Source organism: Papio anubis, chromosome 6 (genome assembly GCF_008728515.1).
Source record: "Papio anubis isolate 15944 chromosome 6, Panubis1.0, whole genome shotgun sequence".
Classification (NCBI taxonomy): Eukaryota; Metazoa; Chordata; class Mammalia; order Primates; family Cercopithecidae; genus Papio; species Papio anubis.
The window spans coordinates 47,916,068-47,938,892 of NC_044981.1; the positions used below are offsets into that span (position 1 = coordinate 47,916,068).

A 22,825-nucleotide genomic window follows, 5' to 3' on the forward strand; every position below is an offset into this window, starting at 1 on the left:
TGATTATCTCCTAGTTCTGGACAGAGGATTGATGCATGTTACTGCATAGATAAGAATAAAAACATTTGGCTGGGTGTGGTGGCTCATGCCTGTAATCCCAGCACTTTGGGAGGCCAAGGTGGGTGGATTACATGAGGTCAGGAGTTTGAGACTAGCCTGGCCAACACGGTAAAAGTTCATCTCTACAAAAAAGACAAAATTAGCCAGGTGCGGTGGCACATGCCTGTAATCCCAGCTACTCAGGGGGCGGAGGCAGGAGAATTGCTTGAACCTGGGAGGTGGAGGTTGCAGTGAGCTGAGATCGCGCCATTGTACTCCAGCATGGGCGACAAGAGTGAAACTGTGTCTCAAATAAATAAATAAATAAATAAATAAAACCTTTAAGAGGATAAGCAATTTGGCTTGTTCCTCCAGATGTCTCTATCACCTAGAAGAGTAGCTTATAGTTAGTAATTAGTGGTTATGTAAATGAACAGAAAAGAACATGAGGTCACAGGCTTAAAATATGAAGGCAATTTAGAGGTCATTTTGGAGCAAGCATTTAAATAAGTTAGAATCTTGGCTCCACTGTTTATTGGTTTTAACCTTGGGCACACACTTAACCTCTTTGTGCTTCAAAAATTTCGAAGAGACCAAAGAAACAGTACTACTTTCACAGTTTGTTGTAAAGAATCAACGTGTTTAAATATATAGAGTGCTTAGAACAACTCTTGGCTAAAACACTCAAAAATTTGAGTTAATTTTGATTGAGGAGTAATCAGACCAAGGTCAGGCATGTATATTTTTTGGTTGTTTTTGTTGTTGAAGAGAAAGGGGTCTCGGCATATGGTGCAGGCCAGATTCCAACTCCTAGGCTCAAGGGATCCTCCCACCTCAACCTCAAAAGCAGCTGGGATTACCAGTAGGCGTCACTGTGCCCACTAAGGTCAGGCTTCTAATCAGCCAAGTCTGACACAGATTTTCTCACTCCTCCTCCATCACTTTATTTCTTTATATGATTTGGCAGATATCAAAAGTCCTACCTTTCCAAATATCTCACTATACTGCTTTGTTTTCTACTATGGGCAGAATTTTTCACCATTGCACTCATTTTTCTAAATCAGGCAGGATTTAGATTTCTCTTCTTTCCTTTTTTTTTTTCTTTTTCTTTTTAATTCTTGCTGTAATACCCAGACTAGAATGCAGTAGTATGATATGATCTTGGCTCACTGCAACCTCCCCCTCTCTGGTTCAAGTGATTCTCGTGCCTCAGCATCCCAAGTAGTTGGGATTACAGGTGTGTACCACCATGCCTGACTAATTTTTGTACTTTTTGTAGAGACGGGGTTTCACCATGTTGACCAGGCTGGTCTCAAACTCCTGGCATCAAGTGATCCGACGGCCTCAGACTCCCAAAATGCTGGGACTACAGGTGTGAACCACCACACTCAGCCAACAGTGGGTTTTTAATAAAACAAACAGCCAAGGATGAACTGGAAACCACAAACGAGCTCTTTTTCTATGACCTAGCCTCCACACTTAACCTTAGGCGAAGAGTAGTGTGTCAGGGGGCCTGCCTATGGGTAAATTCTGAAAGCCTCGCCAGAGACACTTACTTTTTTTTAACCCCTGTGGTTAAAAGAGGACAGGTGGGTGCAGAGGGAATTTTATAAACGACACAAACACAAACAATTTCAAATCCTGAAAAAATTCATTTGGATGTTTGTTTTGCTTCCGTTTTATAGCTTGTTTTAAATCAAAGACTACACCTTCCTGAGACAAGCGTTGATTACACACAAAGTCAAGACTGGCCAGGGCAGTGGCTCAAGCCTGGAATAGCAGAATTTTGGGAGGCCCAGGTGGGTGTGGGGGTAGGGTGGGGATCCTGGGTATCTCTCACGTCCAGGAGTTCCAGACCAGCTTGGGCAATATAGGAGAGCCCCACCCCTACCATCTCTAAAAAAAAAAAAAAAAAAAAGAAAGAAAAAAGGTGGGCATGGGGGTGAGCGCCTGTAGTCCCCATTACTTGAGGGGCTGAGGTGGGAGCCTGGAAAGTCCAGGCGAGCCACTGCACTGTATTCTGAGCTACAGAGCGAGACTCATGGGGCGGGCGGGGGAAGAGGCAGGGGGAGCGGGGAGACAGAGAGGGAGAGAGAGAAAAGGAGGAGGGGGAGGAGGAGGACGGAGAGGAGGAGGACGACGACGAGGACACTCTGTGACACACTGTCCTCCAGAGATACAGATTCTGGCATTCTAAAGGAAGAAGGACAAAGAAACCAAAACCAGTTTATCCAAGGCTTCAACTTTTCAGTCTGACCCTTTGATCTACATTCCATTATTTTGGTAGCATGGTGGGAGTGGATTCGGAGTGGACACAGACCCTTTTCAGAATTAGATCAGATAATTAAAATGCAAACAAACTTCTTTATTCCTTCACCTCAAGGAGCGTCCTTGGAAAGTAAACACACTTTGGGGCATTTCAAGGGGGGCGCAGTGAAAGGGTGTCCTTTGCGCCTCAGCTCCAGAGAAAAACGAAAGGTGGGTGGGAAACTAGGATAGAGGTGAAAAGTAAAAGGGGACTGAATCAGCGAATGACAAAGGGAGCAGGGCTCCGCACAGGAGTAGGAGGAAGAAGAGGAGTGACTGGGGCTTCTGTCAAGCTTCCTCTGAATGGTTAGACAGCTGCCAGGTGGGAGAGGCGGAGGGCGAGGAGGCGGGTTCCGCACGCGGTTGGCCTGAGGCTGATCCAGTCTTCAGCTCTCGCGGGCTGGGAGTCCGGGGCAGCGGCAGAGGCCACACCCAGGGCTGGCTGGTCCCGCGCTTTCCGGAGCTCAGCAGCGCTTGCTGCTTGAACTGGCCAAAGAAGGAACGAATGAATGACCCTTTTGCCAGGATGGAGACCCGAGGGCCTCAGGGAGCTGCGAATCCCATGGACTCCTCCCGCAGCCTGGGGGACCTCGGGTCTTTTCCGCGCGAGGTGGGGCGCGGGGCCCCGCTGGCTCCGGGCGCCCGGAATCCCGCGACGGCGGGGGCGAGCCGAAGCCAGGGCGGCGGCCACGAGGACAGATCGGCAGGTCGGGCCCTCGGACCTTGGGCCGGAGAGGAATTGGACCGTGAGTCCTGGGTCAGAGAGAAAGTACTCTTTCTCCTGCACCCAGAGAGGTGGTTAGGGACTCAAGGGGACCCTGAACGGGAAAAGGTGGCCGGTGCAAAGGACCTTCCTCACGCGGCGGGTGGAGAGGACCACGGCGAGGAGCCCAGCTATCCTTCTGTCTCTCAACTAGAAAAGCGAATTTCTGGCAGGCGTGTAGCCCCGCCGCGGGACCCAGCAGACCCAGCCAAATACGTGCTTGTGCGGGTGGAGGATTATCAGCTAACACAAGAAGTGTTGCAGACCTCGTGGGCCAAGGGTCGCATGACCACCAGGACTGAGGAGCACTCCGTGACCGCGCTCACTTTTCGCAGCAGTAGAGAGGGACAGCCTGGGGGACACCGGGCCCCTGCTGAACCCCGGAATCTCCAGGAACGAACAGGGGCACCCCGCGTTCACGCCGCGGAGAGGAGGGTTTCACCGTCTCCAGGGACCTTGCTCGAGGAGATTAAACTCTAAAGAGTAACCCGAGAAATGTTCCGGGATGGTGGATGAGCGATCATCCTTAAAAGAAAATGCTATTCTGGGAACTCCAACCAGCAATTAACCTGCAGAAGGAACCTTTTGAGAGGCTGGCGCAGAGCTTCAGGCAGGCAGATTAAGAACTGTAAGCAGCATAATACCTCCTTTGTGGCTTGAATTCCTTGGCGGTGTGGGGACCTAAGTCATCCAGAAGAGGGGGAGAAAAAATATTTTCAGATTGACAGAATGTGGGAGTTTTGAGATGAGAAAACCTGTTGTTAATTTGCATTTTGGAATAACTCAATTGATCTCTTTTCTGTTCCCCCCACGCCACCCCGCACTCTTGTTTCTCTTTAGGACCTAGAAACAGAAGTGAAGTTTGAAGTCTGCTCTCTGCAAAGAGGGTGGGAGTGGGTGAAGGAGAGAGGCTTGTTTTAAAAGCCAAAAACAGAAAGTAAGAAGAAATGGGAAAATAAAACCAAAGCAGCAAGTGACTCTCTTCTGATGTGCACTTTTCATTTTTCTTCCCACATTTCAGTGTTAGAAAGAAAAAGAGAGGAGCTAGGGAAAGAAGGAGTTGGGACAGAAGACTAAGATTTCAACATGAAATTCCATTTACAAGGCTTTACCGCAAACAATAGCTCATTTAGTCCTGTAAACATGCATTTTTCATACATTTTTAATTTTAATATTAAAAATACTGCATGCAAATATTCTGATTTAAAGGTAGATAACAATATGTAGTTTGCCATAAAATGAATGCATATCTTATTCTTTTCCTCAGTTCTTCATTAATGAGACCTGTAGTCAAGAATGGATTGAAAATACCGATTTCCTGGTGTAGTTAAAAAAATCTCTTCTGGTATTGCTGAAACAACTAATTTTTCTTATTTTGTTTATTCTTCTTTATTATTAAATACCATCTGAATTAACTCTTTAGTAGTTGGCCTGGTTGAAGCTCTGCGAGGAGCAAAGCAGCCCTCTCCAGGTGAACTACTTCACTTTACCACCTGAAGGAGTATTTACTGCAAGAATTAACAAAGCAGGTAGGACTCTGGCTTTTGATGAGCAAATGGTTGCAAGGTGCCTCCTTCCCCAGTCTTCCCTTTTGCCTTCATTTTTAGTTTAGAGCTTGAAATGTTCTCAAAAGGTCATCTGATCCACCTCTTGCCTCCTGGCAGGCCAGATAGATAAGACGCTCCTGTTTCACTCATGAGCCAATCTAGGCCTAGAGGTCTTGTAGCATATCTAAGTCACACAGCTAGTAATTGCATATGCTTACCAACTGGATGAAGAATGTGATCATCTCCCTCCTAAAGGTTTGGGGTGGCCTTTAGAGGATTTATTTGACCCTCACTTAGGAGTCAAAAGATGACTGAGGATATCCTAGGTTTTCTTTTTTTCTTTTTTTTTTTTGAGACAGAGTTCCACTCTTGTTGCCCAGACTGGAGTGCAATGGCAGGATCTCAGCTCACCGCAACCTCTACCTCCCGGGTTCAAGAGATTCTCCTACCTCAGCCTCCCGAGTAGCTGGGATTACAGCCATGCACCAACACGCCCGGCTAATTTTGTATTTTCATTAGAGATGGGGTTTCTCCATCTTGGCCAGGCCGGTCTTGAACTCCTGACCTCAGGTGATCCCCCTGCCTTGGCCTCCCAAAGTGCTAGGATTACAGGTGTGAGCCACCGCGCCCGGCCGATATCTTAGGTTTTCTAACTCATGTTTGTGAGAAGTACTAGAGAATCACTTTAATGTTCCTGAATCCTACAAGGCCTCTCAGCTGGAGAATCATCACTAGCAGTTCTTAGGCCTGTGAGACCCTCACTTGGGAGAGGAATTCAGCATCTGAGCTCATCTGTGTTCAAAACTGCTTGACAGGTAGAAAAGATTCATCCCTTAAGATGAATCTCTTTTCCTTAACAACCCTGCCTGACTCCAATGGTAGATTAACCTGTTTGGCACATAAGTTTCAGACCTGAGCTTATTAATTTGGTTGAATCATCACATGCCCAGGTGACTGATCATTGAATATGGAGAACAAAAAAAGTCTCTCACAATAACCAAAAATGGCAAGTAGCATCACTCAGCTGCCTTCTCTGGAGGCAAGCTCTGGAGGTCAGCTGCTTGGGTTCAAAACTGGCTCTACCTCTTTATTAACTGTATGCCCTCGGGCAAGCTGCCTTATCTCTGTGTGCCTCTGTATGCTGATTTGTTAAGTGGGGACAATAAATAGTAGCAACTTCATAGAGGGTTTTTTTTTTTAAGGGTTAAGTTAAACGAAAATACTTAGAACCTTGCCTGTCATACAATAAATGCTCAAAGTTAGTTACATTTTTTATTATTAGCATGGTTATTATTTAGTTCACTTTTCATCCTAACTAGGCTTTAGTCTTTTGTTTAGTAACAAAGAGCAGAAATTGTATAACACAAGAAATCTAATTAAAGTCAAACCAGTGGTTTTTAATAAGACTGTTCTGTACTCCTGAAAGCAAGGACTTATTTCTAGCTTTTCCCAACCTTTAATGGATCAGTAAGTATATTTCTTAAATTCCTTAGAAATGACCTTCATGTCTTGTGTAGGGACTCATGGTAAGGCTCAAAGGACTAAGGTACACTATGCTTAACAGTCATTGAAGAGATTTTAGTACTGCCTAGTTCTGGGCAGATGGGAGCTTTGAATACTTTCTTTAACCTGTCAGGTTAGTTTGTTTTCCCTCTGGGGCTTTAAATCTGATGCCCTGTTGTCTAGAAAAGCAAAATAGACACAATTTGTTTGCATTTTGTCTTTCAGCCAAAAATGTGTTTAGCCAGGTTAGCTTAACTCCTTTAAACCAAATATGTTTGAGTTAATTTTTTTTTTTTCCTTTCCTCACTGTGTTTCAAGCAATGAAAATTTATTTTTAAAGTGCTTACTGAACTTCCCGATTAACCGCATGCAACATGTTTATAGATTTCATTTAATATAGAGTTCTTTCTCATTGGAAACAAAAAGTAGTAAAGTCGAAATACTGTTGAATTTGCTTCACAGATGTTCCTGATCCAAGCAGAACCCTGTTATTTGAAGAGCCTGAGAAATCTTATCCCATTTAGAAGTGTCCTGGGAGTGCATCCAAAGTGAAACTTGGGCATCCTCAATACTAAGAAATCTCTGAGAATGGCTGGGTCTTGGCTCTTTGATCTTACCTCTACTCCACTGAAAAATATGATTATCTAAAATTGTGTTAGGTGGATGAACCACATCAAAGACTTCCAGAAGCCACTCCAGTGACCATAAGACAAATGTCAGAATCGCATAACCACCAGGATCAGGCAAGTGTCATCCTCTCTTAAAAATATTTGTTTACAACCGCGATCTCCTTTTGGGAATCATTACATTTGACTTGCTGCTTATTTTTGTTGGACGTTTCCAGTGCTTGGCGATAAAACTTGATGTGGCTCTTTGGTTTGAAAAAGAAAAAAGAACTTTTTATTAAAAGAAAAAGTTATACACACTGCATAAAAATTGGGGAAATGTTATGAAGACAAAGAAAATTATAATAAAGGAAGCAAAAACTTACAGATGACCCCAAATCTCTTTTAATATTTGGCAAGTTTCAAATATGAGTTTTTTTGTTTTGTTTTGTTTTTGTTTTATGGACAGCACCTTGCTATGTTGCCCAGGCTAGTCTTAAAATCCTGGACTCAAGCAATCCTCCTGCCTTGACCTCCCAACACGCTGGGCTTATAGGCATCAGCCACCATGCCTGGCCAAGTATGGTTTTGTTTTATTATATCTTCATGTGTATATACCTACATATATACATACATTTTTCTAAACTATGTAAAGTAGTATTAATGTAACCTCTGTATATTCCTGAATATTGTCTTTATATAAACAAACATATACTGATGCTACTCATGATGTGTTCTGTGAAACGGCAGCATGGGCATCTCCAAGAAGGTTTTTAGAAACGTGGAATCTGAGGCCCCATTCTAGATCTACTGAATCAGAATTCGCATTTTATCAAGATCATTGGATGATTCACATTAAAGTTTGAGAAGCATTGACATATTCTCATATTTAGTTCTGTATTCTATTTTGTCACTTACCAAAACTAAAAGGTTTTTTAAAATTCTGTGTTCCCAATTAATTGTTAACAATGCCATGAAGATAATAATTTGTAGAATTTTGAAAACACTTAAAGATTACAGGAGGGTGAAAAGATAGAGGATATGAATTGGTAAATTGGCAAAGAGATCTCTATGAAGTTTTATAGTGTCTTTTTAAAAGAGCCTTATTATTTGAAAGTTTGCCCTAATGAACCATTGACTCACCATTGGATTTCAAACTATTTCAGAAATGTGGCTATTTTGTTCTCTAGGAATATGAAATAATACGTTATCAAAAACTCCTGTAAGGGTGAAAAAGCAGGAAGTCATTAACATATTGCACAACTGCAACTCTGCAGGCTGAGTCAGAACTTGTCAGCCACTTATGATGAATTGAGAGGAGTGGGGAAAAGGTGGAGCCAGAATTTGAATCAACTGATTCAGATAAGTAAACAAAGGGCTGTGACTCTTGAACACCGTGACATCTCTATAACTGCAGTCAGTACTTTGCTCTGTAATTAGGGAGGGCAAATCTGTGAATATACTTCTCTAGATGAAGATAAAGTCCATATTACTTTGGAGAGAGTAAGGAGTTATGATTGGTTTTCAGGCATTATGCAGCCAGTAGTCACAAATAAAACATTAAGACTTGGTTATCTTCAAAGCAAGGAATTAACCAAATTCAAACTTACATTTCTAACCTTAAAACAAAACAAGAGGCGGAGCGTGGTGGCTCACGCCTGTAATCCCAGCACTTTGGGAGGCCCGAGGCTGGTGGATCACCTGAGGTCGGGAGTTCAAGACCAGCCTGACCAACATGGAGAAACCCCGTCTCTACTAAAAACACTGAATCAGCTGGGGTGGTGGCGCATGCCCGTAATCCCAGCTACTCGGGAGGCTGAGGCAGGAGAATCACTTGAACCCGGGAGATGGAGATTGCGGTGAGCCAAGATCGTGCCATTGCACTCTAGCCTAGGCAACAAGAGCGAAACTCCATCTCAAAAACAAACAGACAAACAAAAAACAGAACAAGAGTCTTTGAGGAGACTGCAGCCCTCCCAAAAATAGAACAAACAGAGGCTGTGTTTGCAGAGCTTGGTATAATAAAAGAGTCAGCCAGCATCATTTGTGCTTGGCAGAGAAGCAAAGGCAGGTAGGGCAATAGGAAAGCTTTGTAGTGGCCAAGATGATCTTACCAATTCCTCAGCTTGACTAAATTTTAGATAAGCTTCTTCTTGACTTAGGTCCCTGACTTTCCCTTTCTTAGAGCATTTACTTTAGACGACTTTCAATTGTAAATTCTTTCTCTGCCTCTTTGAAATGTAAGTCTAAGAAAGATCCAGGTATGTCTCTTAAGGACCTAGGAGCCATTCCTTTGAAATGTAATCACCAAAAACAAACAAACAAAAAACCCAGAGGTCCCTAACTATCAGTCTCTGTGGGAGGGTGGAAGCCCAGCTTCTCAAAGTGCCAATCAGCAAACATAGATGGCATAATCACATTGACCAGTGTCCCTTTTAACATTGTCTCGTAGTTTTTCACTAGCTCACCTTAATGCTTAAAACGTTCCCACCTTTTGTTTCAAAGGAATTGAGTTCAATCTCTCTCCCAAATGCAATAGTTTTTGTTTTTTTGTTTGTTTTTTGAGACAGAGTCTCGCTGTGTCGTCCAGGCTGGAGAGCAGTGGTGCAATCTTGACTCACTGCAACCCCTGCCTCCCGGGTTCAAGCGATTTTCCTGCCTCAGCCTCCTGAGTAGCTGAGACTACAAGTACATGCCACTACGCCCAACTATTTTTTTTTTTCCACTTTTTTTATTTTTAGTAGAGATGGGGTTTCGCCATGTTGGCCAGGCTGGTCTCAAACTGCTGGCCTTAAATGATCCACTTGCCTTGGCCTCCCAAAGTGCTAGGATAACAGGTGTGAGCCACCATGCCTGGCCGCTAATGCAATAGTCTTGAATAAAGTTTTCCTTGCTTATTTAACTCTGTCCCATGCAATTACTCTTTAGCAATAGTGGAAAAAGAAAGGCTTTAGTTATGCTCTGCTTGGAGCCTATTGGCATGGGGGAGCTGGAGGCAGGTGATCTAGAAGGACAGCTTCTTATATGACTGGTTTAGGGATTTCTTAGGTGGGCCCTGAGTTGGAAAAAAGAGAGAGAGAGAAGCTGGCAGTCACTGACCAAGTCCTGACCTTTTGAGCTGATTGCTCCAGAGGCTGTGGTTTGACTTCCCAGGTTGTGACTTTGTCACAAAACTTGTAGGTTGGAATTCTGTAATAAATGGTGTCAATCTCATAAGTTTTTTTCAAGGATTCAGGTGAATAAAAAAATTCTTAGAACAGTATCTGGCATATAGTAAATACTCAAAATTAACTATTATTATAATTAGTAGTAGTGGTAGTGGTAATGTGTTGTTCAGTTTACTTTTCATTCTAATTATTAGGCTTTAGTCTTTAATGACAAAGAGCAGAAGACATAGAACACACACACACACACACACACACACACACACACACACAAATCAAGTCCAAACCAGTGGTTTTTACTAAGACTCTTTTCTGTCTTTTTTCATATTTCACCATATATGATCTGGTCATTGTCCATACATATACTCAGGCTTTCATTTGTGTTAAACCAACCCTGAAGACCGAGTTAGAAACTGAAAAATCCAGTCATAAAATTCTGGAAGATTTAGTCACAGATTTATTTTATGGAGATAATCACATTATACTTGTTTATTAGAAACATCCAGAATGCGGCCTTGCAAGTAGCTTTTTTATGGAGGTGAAATATGCTTTGGCATAGTTTAATCCTGTTGACATCCAAAATGCTATGTAATGGACTAGTGCCACCTACTGAAAGCAAAGTCAAGTCTGTGTAAGTCCACCTAGGCATGGGGTATTACCTAGTGGTCACTGGGGTTACAGCATACATAAGCATTACCTTAAGACTGCATGACTTGTTCCTGGCCCAAACCCCTGAGTGTTAAATTTGCTTTGTGTGACCATTGGACCATCCTTAGGCCATTTTCTACCTTCAAAACATCTTGTGACTTTGAGCTTATTTGGAAAGGCCATGAGGTCCATGGAAAAGTGGGCACAACTGCATATCTTGAATTCGACTTACTTGGAAGAGGACAAATGAGGTATAAGGGGTACCACCGACTTTTTAACAAAGCTAGAGAACTTTCAGGGAGGACTTCAGAATGCAGTCAACTTCTGTAAGGATTCTCTAACACAGGTGTCCCTGTGTCAGGAAAAGCCCTAAGCCTACCTGGGGACTTTCCAATCCAGCCTCAATGTTATCCCATGCCCCTGAGGTTATAGGGTTTATGCTATAATCTTTCTATCCTAACTGGGTGGAATAATGTACAAAGTTACAAATGAAATAAATAACCTTTTATTAGAAATTGGTAAGGCTGGGTGCAGTGGCTCATGCCTTTAATCCCAGCACTTTGGGGGGCTGACGTGGGTGGATCACCTGAGGTCTGGAGTTCGAAACCAGCCTGACTAACATGGTGAAACCCGTCTCTACTAAAAATAGAAAAAAATTAGCCAGATGTGGTGGTGCGCACCTGTAATCCCAGCTACTTGGATGGCTGAGGCAGGAGACTTGCTTGAACCCGGGAGGCAGAGGTTGCAGTGAGCTGAGATCACACCACCGCACTCCAGCCTGGGTGACAGAGCGAGACCCCATCTCAAAAAAAAAAAAAAAGAAAGAAAGAGATTGCTCATTTCTCTCCCTGGTTGGGATTCTGTTGCAGTAGAAGAAAGGGGATTCTCTGACCTATATATTCAGTGGCATGCCAAGGACCAAACAATGGGTGGGGTTTGCTCGAGAGAGAACAACAAGCAGTGCTTGTCATTAGAGATTTTAAAACAATGATAAAGCCAGACTAAAAGTCTTTCTGCTTTCTTTTTTTAGATGGAGTCTCACTCTTGTTGCCCAGGCTGGAGTGCAATGGCGCAATCTCAGCTCACTGCAACCTCCTGCCTCCTGGGTTCAAGCTATTGTCCTGCCTCAGTCTCCTGAGTAGCTGGGATTACAGGCATGTGCCACCACACCCAGCTAATTTTTGTACTTTTAGTAGAGACAAAGTTTTGCTGTGTTGGCCAGGCTGGTCTCGAACTCTTGACCTCAGGTGATCTGCCCACCTCAGCCTCCCAAAGTGCTGGGATTACAGGCTTGAGCCACTAAGCCTGCCCTCTGCTTTTTATTTTTATTTATTTATTTATTTATTTATTTATTTATTTATTTTTTGAGACGGAGTCTGGCTCTGTCGTCCAGGCTGGAGTGCAGTGGCCAGATCTCAGCTCACTATAAGCTCCGCCTCCCGGGTTTACGCCATTCTCCTTCCTCAGCCTCCCGAGTAGCTGGGACTACAGGCGCCCGCCACCTCGCCTGGCTAGTTTTTTGTATTTTTTAGTAGAGATGGGGTTTCACCATGTTAGCCAGGATGGTCTCGATCTCCTGACCTCGTGATTCGCCCGTCTCGGCCTCCCAAAGTGCTGGGATTACAGGCTTGAGCCACTGCGCCCGGCTTGCTTTTTATTACTGTCATGTAGTTAGTGATAAAATGCTTCTATCTGAAAAGAAATTTATTGTTTTAAATTCTAAAAGATTCTCATGATTATTGCTTAAATTTTAATAAAGCAGATGTAATTTTCAAATTAGCACATTTTTATTCTTCTTTACTATATTTTTTCTGTGTGGAAGATCATTGAAACGCCTCTGTGTTGTCCTCCTAATAGCTCTGTCCCTCTGTCACTGTCTGTCTGTCTGTCTCTCTCTCTCTCGCAATCTGTCTCACACATAGACTCAACTAAATGCATTCATTGTGAGAGTAATTTTTTTTTTTTCTTTTTGAGATAGAATCTTGCTGTGTCACCCAGGCTGGAGCTTAGTGGCACGATCTCAGCTCACTGCAACCTCTGCCTCCTGGGTTCAAGCGATTCTCATGCCTCAGCCTACCAGGTAGCTGAGATTACAGATGCGTGCCACCAAACCTGGTTAATTCTTGTATTTTTAGTAGAGACAGAGTTTTACTATGTTGACCAGGCTGGTCTTGAACTCCTGACCTCAGGTGATCCCCCTGCCTTGGCCTCCCAAAGTGCTGGGATTACAGGCATGAGCCACTGCGCCTGGTTGGGTTCAGATCTTTAGAGCTCACTTTAAGTGTACCTTGTGTCTCCAATCCCTGTATATAAATACCTGCATTTCAAGAACAAATTTAACATAAACAATACCACAGCAATTTTGGTGTCTGAGGAAGAGAACTTGAGTTACTTCAATCATGCCATTATATATGACTTATTATGTGTAACATTTTAAATAAGGAAACACCAAAATGTATTATTTTTGATCAGTGTAAATTTATTTCACAGCTGAGCTGTTTTACTGGATTTGAGTAATGTCTTTAATTAAAATGTATTCTTTTTTAAAAAAATAGAGATGGAGTCTCGCTCTGTCACCCAGTCAGGAATGTAGTGGCATCATTGTCACTCATTGCCTCAAACTCCTTGGCTCAAGTGGTCCTCCCACCTCAGCCTCCCAAGTAGCTGGAGCTATCGGCACAAGCTACCATGCCTGGCTATCCTTTTTTGTTATTATTATTATTTTTTTTAAGCTAAGGAATGAATCAAGAAAATAAAACATTGCATGACTGGTACGATTTAGTTGTCTTAATTGTTTCTGCATATCATTTGGATCTGTGTCTCTGCCCAAATCTCATGTTGAATTATAATCCCCAATGTTAGAGGTGGGGCTTGGTGGGAGGTGATTGGATCATGGTGGTGGTTTCCTATGAATGGCTTAGCACCATCCCCTTGGTGCTGCTCTTGCAGTGTGTGAGTGCTCACAAGATCTAGTTTAAATGTGTGTAGCACCTCCCTTCTCTCTCTCTTGTTCCTGCTCCCACCATGTAAGACAACCTGCTCCCACTTTGTCTTCCACCATGATTGAGAGCTTCCTGAGGCCTCCCCGGAAGCAGAAGCCACTATACTTCCTGTACAGCCTGCAGAAACATGAGCCAGTTAAAACTCTTTTCTTTATAAATTACCCATTCTCAGGTATTTCTTTATAGCAGTGTGAGAATGGACTAATACATTTCTTTTGCAGATATTTCAGTTTTATTAAAATTTACTTATTAACTTGACATTTACATGAAATATTATTATATCAGACTGTAACCAAAAGAGCAAAGTTATTATTTGTTTTACTTTATGATTATTACTAAAAGTTATTTTCTCATATTAATATAAAAATTGACTGTTTCTGATGGCAGATATACTAAGTACATCACTGCCAATATACAGTCATAGAATCCTAAATATGGAAGGAAGATAGGGTTGCAACTAAAATTAGATTTTTTTTTTTTTTGAGACAGTGTCTCACTCTGTCACCCAGGCTGGAGTGCAGTGGTACAATCTCGGCTCACTACAACCTCTGCCCCCTGGCCTCAAGCACTCCTCCCACCTCAGTCTCCCAAGTAGCTGGTACTACAGGCTTGCACCACCATGCCTGGCTATTTTTTATATTTTTAGTAGAGACAGGGTTTCACCATGTTGGCCAGGCTGGTGTCAAAGTCCTGACCTCAGGTGATCTGCCCACCTCAGCCTTCCGAGTAACTGGGGCCACAGGTGTGTACCACTACACTCAGCTACTTTTTTTTTTTTTGGTATTTTTAGTAGAGATGGGGTCTCACCATGTTGCCCAGGCTAGATTTCTTGATCTTTAATTAAATCTGTTATATTCCCTGCAAGAGAAAGTAGTCCACTATTTCAGGGGTCTCCAATCCCCGGGTCACAAGCTGGTATTGGTCTGTGGTTCCTCATTTAGGAATTCCTCATTAAGGAATGAGGCCACACAGCAGGAGGTGAGCGGCAGGCAAGTGAGCAAGCTTCCTGTATTTACAGCTGCTCCCCATCACTCTCATTACTGCCTGAGCTCTGCCTCCTGTCAGATCAGCAGTGGCATTGGGTTCTCATCTAGGAGCATGAATCCTATTGTGAACTGTGCATGTGAGGGATCTAGGCTGAGTGCTCCTTATGAGAATCTAATGCCTGATGATCTGAGGTGGAGCTGAGGCAGTGATGCTAGCACTGGGGGGCAGCTACAAATACAGATTAGCATTAGCAGAGAGGGTTGACTGCACAGAGACCATAATCAGTTGCTTGCAGACTCGTATCAAAACCCTATCGGTGAGTGGCAAGTGACAATTAACCTGCATCTGGTAGCAGGCTTTGTAGTGACAAGTGAGTTGTACTTCAATTGTACAGCTGCATCTGGTGGCCTTAAGTCTGTTTGAAACAACTTCAAATCTCCATATGTTCTGGATCAAAGTCAAGGTGGAATATCCTAAGATTCCCGCAAAAGAAAGCACTGAAAAGCCTGCTTCCATTTTCAATATCTTATCTTTGTGAAGCAGGGTTTTCTGCAGTGGCTGCAACCAAAATGAGATTACAGAGTAGCCTGGACATATGGAACACACTTTCAGTGTCACTGTCTCCCATCACCCCCAGATGGGACTATTACAGGAAACAAGCTCAGGGCTCCCACTGATTCCACCTTATGGTGAGTTGTATAATTATTATGTAATACAATGTAATAATAAGAGAAAGTGCACAATAAATGTAATGTGCTTGAATCACCCCAAAACCATCTCCCTCCCCACCCCTGGTTCATGGAAAAATTGTCTTCCATGAAACCAGTCCCTAGTGCCAAAAAGGTTGGGGACTGCAGCACTAATTAATTTTGACTTTGGATACAGAATTAACTGATATATTATTGAACACCATTTGTGAACTAAGTGTAATTCAGAAAATGGAACTACCCCTTAAATATGTTCAAACAATGAACTAAGATTAGCAGCTTCTATTTTTTAACATTATTTACAGTTTCATTTAGTTCAACTGGGAAGTCAGGGAACCAGAGTATTTTCCAATGGACTTATCTAATTCACATTGTATGCCTATACCAAAACATCTGATGTACCCTATAAATATATACACCTACTATGTACTCACAAAAATTAAAAATACAAAATTAAAAAAATGCTTTATAGAAAATACTGGTTGGGGATGACCAAGATCACTTAATGTTCCTCTCAACTTAACTAAACTTTAGACAGTTTTCCTGGGAAAATTTTCATTTATAAATTCTCTTCTCCTTTGAGATGTAAATCTATTAAAAAGTTTGCTAGTTTTACATTCCAGAAATGTCTTTCTCAAGGGCTTAGGAACCATCTTTTTGAAAAGTAGTTATCAAGGGATAAACCCCTTCTAACTCCCAGTCTTTCCGGAAGGGTAGGAGCCTGATTTCAACGTGAACGAATTAGCAAGCACAGATGATCTTATCGCAGGGGAAAATATTTGTAAATTTAAGAGTAACACAATGTTGTGGGCATATCGTACTGATGAAACTCTCCCTAACCTCCTTCAGTACTTTTTCATAGCTCACCCCACTGCTTTAAACCTTTCTGCTCTTTGTTTCAGCAGAGTTGCATTTAGACAATTCTGGCCTCTCTGTTGCAATAGCCTTGAATAAAGTCGTCTTTGTTTAACTTTATCCAGTGCAATCTTTCCGTTGACAAGAATCAGCTAACAGTAGGGGAGAAGGATTTATGTTGATGAATGGGAAGTATTTGATTTCATAAAGGCTAAAGATGCTTTGTGTCTCAAGGGAACTGGCAATGATTTCTTTATTGTGCTGATAGGAGTCCCTTGCTCATGCCTTTGCTGGGACTTCAGAACACCGAAAACAGGGACATGGGGGTCTTCAAATTCCAACTTTGCTAAGAAAAGGAGTGAATACTTTTTTGTTGTTGTTGAGACAGAGTCTCAGTCTGTCACCCAGGCTGGAGTGCAGTGGCACAATCTCAGCTCATTGCAACCTCCACGTCCCTGGTTCAAGCAGTTCTCATGCCTCAGCCTCCAGGGTAGCTGGGATTACAGGTGCACATGGTCAAGCCTGGCTAATTTTTATTTTTATTGTTTTGTATTTTTAGTAGAGACGGGGTCTTGCTATGTTGCCCAGGAAGGTCTTGAACTCCTGGACTCAAGTGATCTGCCCGCCTTGGCCTCCCAAAGTGCTGGGATTACATACATGAACCACTGTGCCCAGCCAGGAGTGAATACTTTGGATTTCAGCAAGCTGGCTGTATGCCCAAACAATTCTCTGTTATTAACCATTGCTTTTTAGTTATTCACAGAATAAAACCATTGCCTCATGTTTAGTATGATGTGATCCTCACTTAAGAGCTTAATTTTCTACATTGCAGTTTATTTCATTGCCATTTTGGTGATGTCCATGATCTGAGGACAAATTATTATAAAGTACCTTCCCCTCACAAACACATATCAATTATAACTACTGATTGGTGACAGAAGGACCAAACGTTCCATGTTTGAAAGAAAAAACCCTAAAGCTCTAAGTGAAGGTTCTATTTGTCAAATGTTTTATTTATTTGTTGGACGGAAGATGGCAGTAAGTGTGTTTCCACTACAGCAATTAGAATAGGAACTCATTCTGATGTGACATGAGAGCACTCTGTGACGGTGCAGCTGACTGCCTAAATAATCTCCAATCGCTTGGCAGAATATTGTGGCCGACGAAATGCAGGAAGGAGAAATTCATGCTAAGGACAAGATAAAAGTGAGAACTGAGGCTCTGGTGCATATGCAGAGCCTAGGCCTGGGCAAAGCACAGATCTTATGAGGCACTGGTCAAGTGGTGAAGCCAATGTCCAGGCTTAGGTCCAGGTCCAGATGGGAGACTCCAGGGGGTGGCTGGAAGGTGAACTTTGCAGGAGGCTGGTGAAAAACAAGAAAAGCTCCATCTTGCTAATGACTCACCAGCACACATCCGGCGACCCGGACATAGACATGCTGGGGGGTTATAAAACATTCTCAAAAATCTGAAAAACAATCTAGACAAAGACAAAAACAGTCCACATGTGATTTCTTCTATTTTGGAATGTGTAGATCACTCACTTAACCTTCCCTGAGTCTCATGAGCTCTGTCTTCCAGTTGAAGCCCTGGAAATACATAATGAAGCACAAAAGTCAGCTTTGCTTAATGAGCTGCATGGAAAAGACACACAATAAATAATGATAAGTAAAACCAAGTGTGTCAGGGGAACATAGTAAAGGTGCCTAATGTGGCTTGGAGAGTCAGGGAGGGCTCGTGCTTTATACGAGAACTTTATATCTAAACTTGTATACAAAGGATGAGAAGTTGGCCAGGCAAAGATGGGAAATTTGTGGAAGGGGTCATGACAGATTTGAGGGCTGGAAGAAATTTGACTCTGGCTAGGGCATAGAGCATGAACTAGGTTCTCAGACCTGAAGCCAGAGGAACGAGTAGAAACTATATCATGGGACCTTGGAAACCAATGTTAAGAAGCTGCCAAGGCACCTTGAGGAGAGAGACTTGATTAGTATTATTTTGAAACATGAATTATTTGGGAAATGTCAAGGTGTCTGAAAAGTAGAATGAGTTAAAATTGAGGAGGGACACATTCTAGGTAGGTTTTGATTAAAACAACTGAGGTCTTAATGATTGTATATATATGTATTTCCTAAGACGTGTTGTGTTGAGAATGGTATTTTTTTTCAGCTTAAGTTTAATGAACTTTGTGGTTGTTGTATAGAGCAAAGACAGTCTATCGCACTGAAATGTGGCATTATTAAAAGTTTCTACTTCCAGTCCTTCAGAAGACCCAACCAGGTCTTTTAATTCCTGCTCCCATAGTCTGTAAATTCTAAACCTGCTGCTTGCTTTATGGTCAGTAAAATGTTGCAGATAATTTAGTTAGATTTCATGTTTTTGTTTCTTTAATTTACAAGGTAAGTGTGACAAGTGTACTGAAGACATCAAAGCTCAGAAAAATACTTAAAAGCAGATATTTTGGCCGGGTGCAGTAGCTCACCCCTGTAATCCCAGCACTTTGGGAGGCCGAGGCAGGTAGATCACCTGAGGTCAGGAGTTTGAGACTAGCCTAGCCAACATGGTAAAACCCTGTCTCTACTAAAAGTACAAAATTAGCCAGGCATGGTAGTATGTGCCTGTAATCCCAGGTATTCCAGAGGCTGAGGTAGGAGAATCGTTTAGAACCTGGGAGACGGAGGTTGCATGAGACAAGATCGTACCACTGCACTCCAGCCTGGGAGACAGAGGGAGACTCTGTCTCCCCCGCCCCCCCCACAAAAAAAAAAAAAAAGAAGAAGAAGCAGATATTTTACAACAAAGGGAAAGTATCCTAGTATCCTAAATTACCACTTACAAATTAGCATTATTTATATAGGACTTCCAGCAAATAGATTAACTCCAAGAATGAGAAACATTTTCTCACTACCTCTGATCATAAAGCAAGCTTTTTAGGAGGTGAAAGGCTACAGATATTACCTGGAAATGTTTGTTAAACAAAAGCTAACCATTCATTTCACAAATGTATGTTTAATGTCAACAAGACTGATATGTTTAATGTCATTATCACCTGAGCTTGGCTGTAAGACTTGCTCTCAAGGGGTTTGCAGTGTAATAGGTGAATCTTGTAGTGAATAAGTAGTTTTTGTTGTTGTTGTTGTTTGTTTGTTTGTTTTTTGGAGACAGAGTCTCACTTTTTCACCCCTGCTGGAGTGGCACAATCTCGGCTCACTGCAGCCTCCGCCTCCAGGGTTCAAGCAATTCTTGTGCCTCAACCTCCAGGGTAGCTGGGACTACAGGCATGAGCCAGCATGCCCAGCTAATTTTTTGTATTTTAGTAGAGACAGGGTTTCACCATGTGGCCCAGGCTGGTCTTGAACTCCTGAGCTCAAGCAACTTGCCCGCCTTAGCCCCCCAAAGTGCTAGGATTACAGTCGTGAGCCTCTGTGCCCGGCTAAATAGGTATTATAATTTTTATCAGTATTACAAGATAGAGTGCTGGGGTTATCCATGGAAGGAATGCCTAATCTAGCTTTTGGGGTTAGATTTTCCCACCTGCCCAGAAATAAATGCATAATTGAGTGGTATCATCCAACTGAATGATAAATAAAGCATCTTAGGGTGTGTATTATATACCCTATGTTTAGGCCTTATTCAGTTTCATGGCAGGAGTCTAGCTATCCAGTAAGATAAATCACATATTATTATTGTTTATTCTTGAGAATAAGGGGAGACAGTAGGATGATCTTATTTTTAAAATTAATTTATTATTATTATTATTATTATTATTATTATTTGTTGTTGTTGTTGAGATGGAGTTCTGCTCTTGTCACCAAGGCTGGAGTGTAATGACAGGATCTTGGCTTACTGCAATCTCTGCCTCCCAGGTTCAAGCGATTCTCTGGCCTCAGCCTCCCGAGTAGCTGGGATTACAGGTGCATGCCACTATACCCGGCTAATTTTTGAATTTTTAGTAGAGACAGGGTTTCGCCATATTGGCCAGGCTGGTCTGGAACTCTTGACCTCAGATGATCCACCTGCCTCGCAAAATTTCTGTTTGAATGCAGTAAGTAATAAATGTTAAGGAAATAATGGAGGAAAAGAGTGCCCTAAACACTAGAGGAATGTGAAGATTTGAAGAGATTGTAGCACTCATAGTTGAAGCACAAAATTTGTTTTATAATATTATGTTTTCTGACTGTAACAGTTTAATGATGATTGTATTTTAAGAATATTTCCAGCTGGATGTGGTGGCTTATGCCTATAATCCCAGGACTTTGGAATGTGGATAGATCACGTGAGCCCAGGAGTTTGAGAACAGCCTGGGCAACATGGTGTAACCCTTTCTGTACTAAAAATACAAAAATTAACTGGGCATGGTCCCATGCACCTGTAATCCAAGCTACTTGGGAGGCTGAAGCGGGAGGATCACTTGAGCCTAGGAGGTTGAGGCTGCAGTGAACCGTGATCACGCCACTGTACTCCAGCCTGGGCAACAGAGAAGACCATCTTAAAAAAAAAAAAAAAAAAAGGAATATATATGCATTTTTGCCTAAAATAAAAATAATATTATTACTGGATTAAAGCAGAAAACAAAAGGTCCAGTATAACTAGGGAAGTTTAGAATTCCTGAAGTAAACAGCAAAATCCTTTGAGAATAAGCCACTCTGTGAAAATCTGGACTATTGCCACTAAAGAAGCCTCCAGATCCAGTTGTGTGAGAAACCAGGAAGAGCTTGTATATAATATTGATTAGAGCTCAAGAGAGAGTAAAAGTAATTGCTGTTCACAGTGAAAAGGGAGGGTTAAGGAAAACATAATTTCTTCCCTCCAAATACTAACTGTAGTAAGTCCAAGAGTCTAGAAAAAAAAAAAAAAACTTCATGTGTGAAGAAATTATTGCTCCATGTCTTCTCTTACAAAATGATGGCTCAGTGTCAGATGTTGATAACGTGCACTCCAGAGACCATTGTTTGTTTCTAGGCTATTTTTATTTTGTTTTTTTAGAAAATACAAATCAAGAACTGTTGACAGAAATTGAGTTTATAACACTGCAAATTATATGCAGATTGTTTTTCATTTTTTAAAATTCTTGTTCCAGGTGTGATATTACCTTTCTTTACTTGAAAGTCACTAATGCATGTAATATTTTCTCATGTATCGTCATGTGTGTCTGTGCGTTTGTAAAAATTAGGAGACTGAATTGTACTGTGTATCTTGTATTACTTAGTTACCAGTGGGTGAAGAAAGCCTATTCTTGGGTGGCTACTGTTTATCCATCACTGAGTGGATATCTGGAGTGAATGCTAAGCCATTGTTTGTATAAGCAGAAAGGCCCAAATCACAAACTGCGTGTGGTGCAGCTTTGCTGTGACTCTGCTAGGAACAGAGAATTTATTTCAAGCTCTTAGGCTTCAGACATTTATGGAACAAATTCATTTCGTTCTCTGAATTTCAAAATTTACACTAGCAGAAAGCTCTTTCCTCCCACCCACCTTCCCCAAAGAAATTCTAAAAACAAAACAAAACAACAATAACAAGAAACTTCTATTTACACATATTAAGGCAGAACTTTTTTGGTTGGGGTGAAGTTGCTGCCCATTGTCTTTCTGCTGCTTAACTTTCTCCTCAAACTCCTGAGTTTCTACCCTAGCCTCAGCCACAAGGAATCTTCAAAGATTCCCTTAGAAATGTTGCTCTAGTGCCTAATGTCCCACAGCCAATTTAGAACCAGTTCTGAAGTTTTAGTGCCATATAGAAAAGTACAAAACCTTAGCACACTCGAGCTCCTGACCTCAGGTGATCTGCCTGCCTTGGCCTCCCAAAGTGCAGGGATTACAGGCGTGAGCCACCGCGCCCGGCCGACCTTACTCGTTTGAAAAAGAAATGCTGTTTGCAGAATTAGGAGCAATCTTGGAGGCCAAGATTAAGTCTTGCCAGATTTTTCAAACCAGCTTTCTCAAGTAAGATCCATTACCCACTGTAAAGGGCAGGAATGCTTCTCTCTTGATAAACTTTCCCTTAGAGGTGAGGAAATGCTCAGGATTAAAGTGTCTGGTTTTTCCCACTGTGCTTGATCCCGACGTACTGAAGCCAGCAAGATGATAACCTCAGTGGCCTAGAAATAAAAATGTTTGTATTAGTCACAGAGATTAACTTTCTTCCTAGAAAGGTCACTCTCTAAAGACATATCATGATCTTGGTTGGCAATTTTTCAGAAGCAGGGTGTTCTGGAAGGAAATGGAAGAGGGGAAGCCAAAAGGTGGCAGGTGGACTTGAGGCTTAGTGTGGAATATTCGCTTTCCTAACCACATGTTTATTCACGTGCTTACTAAAAAACTCAAGCCTTGGACTCAGAACTGGGAACAAATTCTTACTTAGTCGTGTAGTGGCTATGTAATAACAGCATGTCATTTAACTTTCGATAAACCCCACTTTCTATATTTGTATGATGAGAGTTAAATAGTCTTCATTTGAGACTGAGCCTTAGAGGAAAGAATACATGTGAAAGAAACTGGCAAAACTGGCACAGTTCCTGAAAGGTTTGGGGGCTCAGTGAAGGTTGGTTTTTACCTCCAGTGACTATGATAGTGGATATTAAACCAAACAAGCCCATCTAAACTTTCTTAAAAACAAACTTCCCTGCTTCCAGAGCTTGCTGCATACTGGGAAACAACTTTCTACAAAAGAGAAAGGAATTTTAATTGTGATGTAGGAAA

The 22,825-nt window shown here is 42.1% G+C and overlaps 1 protein-coding gene across 1 annotated transcript; it reads left to right on the forward strand.

The window, feature by feature from the left end:
• The first annotated feature begins 2,159 nt into the window (after window positions 1–2,159).
• Window positions 2,160–7,645, forward strand: C6H6orf141 (chromosome 6 C6orf141 homolog). Its single transcript, XM_031667118.1, has 2 exons — window positions 2,160–4,638; window positions 6,622–7,645. The coding sequence occupies exon 1, from the start codon at window positions 2,852–2,854 to the stop codon at window positions 3,587–3,589; it is 738 nt and encodes a 245-aa protein (XP_031522978.1). The 5' UTR covers window positions 2,160–2,851; the 3' UTR covers window positions 3,590–4,638; window positions 6,622–7,645.
• Window positions 7,646–22,825: the final 15,180 nt, after the last annotated feature.

Bases quoted from the DNA above. Each gene is read 5' to 3' on its own strand.
- C6H6orf141 (XM_031667118.1), top strand. From the start codon at position 2,852: ATGAATGACCCTTTTGCCAGGATGGAGACCCGAGGGCCTCAGGGAGCT.